This window comes from Heterodontus francisci, chromosome 13, assembly GCF_036365525.1.
Source record: "Heterodontus francisci isolate sHetFra1 chromosome 13, sHetFra1.hap1, whole genome shotgun sequence".
Taxonomy (NCBI): domain Eukaryota; kingdom Metazoa; phylum Chordata; class Chondrichthyes; order Heterodontiformes; family Heterodontidae; genus Heterodontus; species Heterodontus francisci.
In genome coordinates, this window is record NC_090383.1 from 85,548,330 (window position 1) to 85,554,270 (window position 5,941).

General features: G+C 44.8%; 1 protein-coding gene across 1 annotated transcript in view; it reads right to left on the bottom strand.

Annotated features, from left to right (window-relative positions):
* utp25 (UTP25 small subunit processor component) overlaps positions 1-5,739 on the bottom strand; it is a 55,110-nt gene extending 49,371 nt beyond the window's left edge. The window contains exon 1 of the mRNA XM_068045099.1: positions 5,567-5,739. Within this exon, the coding sequence (XP_067901200.1) occupies positions 5,567-5,676 (110 nt within the window). The 5' untranslated portion in view covers positions 5,677-5,739. The remainder of the gene's footprint in view (positions 1-5,566) is intronic.
* Between the last annotated feature and the right edge of the window lie 202 nt (positions 5,740-5,941).

Genomic DNA, 5,941 nt, shown 5'->3' on the forward strand with positions numbered 1-5,941 from the left:
GGGGGGAAATCCTCGGTTGAGGAAAAAGGAGGTCATATCAGAAGCACCGTCATGGAAGGTAGCATCATCAGAGCAGATGCGTCGGAGACGGAGAAACTGGGAGAATGGAATGGAGTCCTTACAGGAGGTAGGGTGTGAAGAAGTGTAGTCGAGGTAGCTGTGGGAGTCAGTGGGCTTATAATGGATATTGGTAGACAACCTATCCCCAGAGATGGAGACAGAGAAGTCGAGGAAGGGAAGGGAAGTCTCAGAGATGGACCATGTAAAGGTGAGAGAAAGGTGGAAATTGGAAGCAAAGTTGATAAAGTTTTCTAGTTCGGGGCGGGAGCAGGAAACGGCACCGATACGGTCATCAATGTACCAGAAAAAGAGTTGGGGGAGGGGGCCCGAGTAGGACTGGAACAAAGAATGCTCAACATATCCCACAAAAAGACAGGCACAACTAGGACCCATGCGGGTACCCATAGCGACACCTTTTACTTGAAGGAAATGCATGGAGTTGAAGGAGAAGTTGTTCAATGTGAGAACAAGTTCAGCCAGGCGGAGGAGGGTGTTGGTGGATGGGGACTGGTTGGGCCTCTGTTCCAGGAAGAAGCGGAGAGCCCTCAAACCATCCTGGTGGGGGATGGAGGTGTAGAGCGATTGCTCCACACTCGCAGGCTAGATGAGCGATTGCTCCAATCTACACCTCTACCCTCACCCCTTCCCCTCCCTCCCAGAACCGTGACAGGGTTCCCCTTGTCCTCACTTTTCATCCCACCAGCCTCCATATCCAAAGGATCATCCTCCGCCATTTTCGCCACCTCCAGCGTGATGCCACTACCAGTCGCATCTTCCCCTGTCAGCATTCCGAAGGGATCGTTCCCTCCGCGACACCCTGGTCCACTCCTCCATTACCCCCACCACCTCGTCCCCGTCCCAGGTCACCTTCCCTTGCAATCGCAGGAGGTGTAATACCTGCCCATTTACCTCCTCTCTCCTCACTATCCCAGGCCCCAAACACTCCTTTCAGGTGAAGTAGCGATTTACTTGTACTTCTTTCAATGTAGTATACTGTATTCGCTGCTCACAGTGTGGTCTCCTCTACATTGGGGAGACCAAGCGCCAGACTGGGTGACCGCTTTGCGGAACATCTCCGCTCAGTCCGCAAGCAGGACCCTGAGCTTCCGGTTGCTTGCCATTTCAACACTCCCCCCTGCTCTCATGCTCACATCTCTGTCCTGGGATTGCTGCAGTGTTCCAGTGAACATAAACGCAAGCTCGAGGAACAGCATCTCATCTACCGATTAGGCACACTACAGCCTGCCGGACTGAACATTGAGTTCAATAATTTCAGAGCATGACAGCCCCCCACTTTACTTTCATTTTTAGTCATTTTTAGTTATTTTTTCTTCCTTTTTTTTACATTCCTTTTTACATTTTTTACAATCTTTTTTTGCATTTATTTCATTTCATCTTAGTTTGTTCAGTTTGCTTACCCACTGTTTTTTTCAGGTTGTTTTTCTTCAGGTTTGCACTTGCTGCTGTTCAATATTCAGTATATTCACACCTAATCTGTACTAATGCTTTGTCTTTCAACACACCATTAACATATTGTTTGCCTTTGCTCCGTGACCTTTTGGTCAGCTATGTGGCCTGGTCCAATCTGCACCTTCGCCTTTGTTATCTCTTGCCCAACCCCCACCTCACTTGTTTATAATCTGTGACTTTTCTAATATTTGTCAGTTCCGAAGAAGGGTCACTGACCCGAAACGTTAACTCTGCTACTCTTTCCACAGATGCTGCCAGACCTGCTGATAAATAAATGGGTGGTTGCTGGTCAGCACAGACTCGGTGGGCCAAAGGGCCTGTTTCAGTGCTGTATCTCTAAATAGAATAAAAAATAAATAAATGTTCCTACTTCAAATCCACCTTCCTGCACTATCAATATATCCTTTACAAGAACACAAGAAATAGGAGATGTAGACCGTATGGCCTATCGAGCCTTCTCTGCCATTCAATACGATCATGGCTGATCTCGGGCTTCAATTCCACTTTCCTACCCACTCCCCATATCCTTTGATTCTGTGAGTCAAAAGATCTATCTATCCCAACCTTAAATGTACTCAGTGATGGAGCATCCACAACCCTCTGAGGTAGAGAATTCCAAAGATTCACAACCCTTTCAGTGTAGTAATTTCTCCTCATCTCAGTCCTGAATCATTGGCCCCTTATCCTGAGACTGTGTCCCTGTGTTCTAGATTCCCCAACCGATGGGAACAATCTCTCAGCTTCTACCCTTTCAGGATCTTGTATGTATCAATTAGATCGCCTCTCATTCTTCTAAACTCCAGTGAATATAGGCCCAATTTACTCACCCTCTCATCATAGGACAACCCCCTCATCCCAGGCCACAATTAGTAAATCTTCGCTGCACTGCCTCCAGTGTAAGTATATCCTTTCTTAAATGTGGCGATCAAAACCGCACACAGTATTCCAGGTGCAGTCTATCCAAAGCCCTGTACAATTTTAGTAAGCTTTCTTTATTCCTGTACTCCAATACCCATGCAATAAAGGCCAACATTCCATTTGCCTTAATAGCCTGCTGCACCTGCATGTGAACTTTGTGCATTCCTTGTACAACTACCTCCAAGTCTCTCTGAATATCAATACTTACCAGTTTCACGCCTTTTAAAAAATATTCTGCTTTTCTAATTTACGACCAAAGTGAACAACTTCACACTTCCCTACATCATACTCCATTTGCCATCTTGTTGTCCACTCACTTAACCTGTCTATATCTCTTTGCAGCCTCTCTACGTCCTCCCCGCAGTTTACCTTTCCACCGAGCTTTGTATCATCAGCAAACTTAGATACATTACTCTCTGCCTCTTCATCCAAGACATTAATACTGAGTTTAAATAGCTGAGGCCCCAGCACTGATCCTTGTGGCAGCCCACTATTCACTGCCTGCCAACTTGAAAATGCCCCATTTATGCCCACTCTCTGCTTCCTGTCTGTTAACTAATCCTCTATCCACGCCAGTATATTACCCCCAACACCATGAGCCCTTATCTTACCTATTAATCTTTTAAGTGGCGCCTTATCAAATGCCTTTTGGAAATCTAGGTATACTACGTCTACCCGACTAGTTACAACCTCAAAAAACTCTAAGAAATTTGCCAAACAGGATTTCCCTTTAGCAAAAGCATGCTGATTTGTTCTAGTCATACTACGCTTTTCCAAGTGCAATGTTAAGACTTCTTTAATAATAGTTTCCAGCATCTTCCCAACCATCGTAATTGGCTTTAAGTTTCTTGTTTGTGATTGAAATGTGTCACTTTCAAACTTAACATGAAATTCAATGGTATTATGATCACTAATCCCCAGTGGATCTTTTACTACGACACTGCTGTTTCACAAATCCTGTTTCATGACACAATACGAGATCTAAGATAGCTTTATCCCTAGTCGGTTCTACAATGTATTGCTCCAAGAAACTGTCACGAAAATATTCTACAGATTCATCTTCTAGCCCACTGTTGCCAATTTGATTGTCCCAGTCTATGTGCAGATTAAAGTCCCCCACAATTAATACATTATCTTTGTTACAAGCTCCAATTATTTCCTGTTTAATGTTCTGTCCAATAATTACTGTTAGGGGGCCTGTAAACTACTCTCACCAGTGTTTTCTGACTCCCGCTATTCCTAATTTCCACCCAAATTGATTCTACTTCATGATCTTCTGAGGCCAGATCCCTTCTTATTAATGTCCTTATGTCATCCTTTACTATCAGGGCTACCCTTCCTCCTTTTCCATTCTGTCTGTCTCTCCGAAATACTGTGTACCCTGGAATATTCTTTTCCCAACCTTGATCTCCTTGTAACCATGTCTCAGTAATGGCAATTAGATCTAAATCATTTACCTCTATTCGTGCCACTAGTTCATCTACTAGATTTATCTATCTTATTACAGGTGCTTCGTGCATTCAGATAAAGGGTGGCACAGTGGCGCAATGGTTAGCACCGCAGCCTCACAGCTCCAGCGACCAGGGTTTGGTTCTGGGTACTGCCTGTGTGGCGTTTGAAAGTTCTCCCTGTGGCTGCGTGGGTTTCCTCCAGGTGCTCCGGTTTCCTCCCACGTGCCAAAGACTTGCAGGTTGATAGGTAGATTGGCCATTGTAAAAAAAAATTGCCCCTAGTGTAGGTAGGTGGTAGGAGAATTGAGAGAAGATTGGGATGTGGGATGAATGTAGGATTAGTATTTGGAATACTGTGTGCAGTTCTGGTCGCCGCACTACAGGAAAGATGTGATTAAGCTAGAGAAGGTGCAGAAAAGACTCACAAGGATGTTGCCTGGTTTGGAGGTCTTGAGTTATAAAGAGAGATTGGATAGGCTGGGTCTGTTTTCCCTGGAGCGAAGGCGGCTGAGAGGGGACATGATAGAGGTATATAAAATTATGACAGGCATAGATAGGGTAGATAGCCAGAGTCTGTTTCCCATGGTAGGGGTGACTAAAACTAGAGGGCATAGATTTAAGGTGAGGGGGAGAGGTTTAAAGGGGATCAAAGGGGTAGATTTTTCACACAAAGAATAGTGGGTATCTGGAATGAGCTGCCAAAGGAGGTGGTGGAGGCAGGAACAGTAGCGACATTTAAGAGGTATCTGGACAGGTACTTGAATGAGCAAGGCATAGAGGGATATGGAATTAATGCAGGCAGGTGGGATTAGTATAGATAGGCATTATGGTCGGCATGGATGCAGTGGGCCAAAGGGCCTGTTTCTGTGTTGTACAACTCTATGACTCTAAAGGAACTTTAATTTCATTTTTTAATCTGTATTCCCTGCAATGACCTTATTTGGCAATGTACAATTTTTGTTAAACTCTCCATCCCTTCCTGTTCGAAGTTACCCTGACTATCCTGCTCCAATGCCTTGATTTCTCTCTTTGGATTTCTAAATTTCCCTTTATCCAAACCCTCCACACCCCCCAACCAGTTTAAAGCCCTTAATTCCCTTGGTACCCAGAAATCTATTGATCTCTGTCGTGAACATATTTAACGACTGCCCTCTGGGGTTAGGGTTCGGGCCACACACACACACACACACACACACGTGTGGCCCTAAATTCCATTTATTTGTCTCCCTTTCGTCAACCCCAAAGATTGCTGCTGCTCCTGTAAATCGAGCATATGCTGATGTAGAAAAACTCAAGTTTTGTTTTTCACTCCATTTACTTTTTTATTTAAACCTTTAGAATAAACGTAATGGTTGTGTGACTGTAACTCAATTTACATTCTTAAGCATTTCCATAAAACAAAATTTCTACTATTATCTCTCTAGAGAATTCCAAAGATTCACAACCCTCCGAGTGAAGAAAACATTGGACCGGAGCTCAAATATAGACACAGGACAGGAGACCTGCCAGAAAAATTCAACCAAACTTGGACTTTATTCAGAGACTTAAATGTGGAAAATCACCCTAAGGCGTTTCAGAACTAAGGAACATACGCCAAACTTCAGGAAGACAGGCGGCCGAAAGCTTACTACAAGAGACAGGTAGAGGGTGATGGTCAGTACACTCACTTATCATGAAATGGATGTTCCTCCCCGAATTCCCGCAGATGTTTTTTCTGTTTTTTGGTTAAGTTGCTCCCAAGCTGCCGCGATTTTCCACCACTCTTTCTTTTCCCCATTTCCCCCACCACGCGACTCTTCAACTAGCTCGGGCCTATGCGTTTGCTGCGGATTTGATTGGACAGTTTCCGGGGGCTAGTCCTGTACCACCTCCCTAAATGGTCTCATACCATTGGCTTACTCGCCTCCCAATTGCGTTCAGAGATCACGGCGATCTGTGATTGACGTTGACAGTGTCCAATCAATAACCGTATTCGGGAGAAGGCGTTAACAAATGGAGGGGGAAACACTAATCAGATGGCCCGGAGCGAAGATGATGGGCGG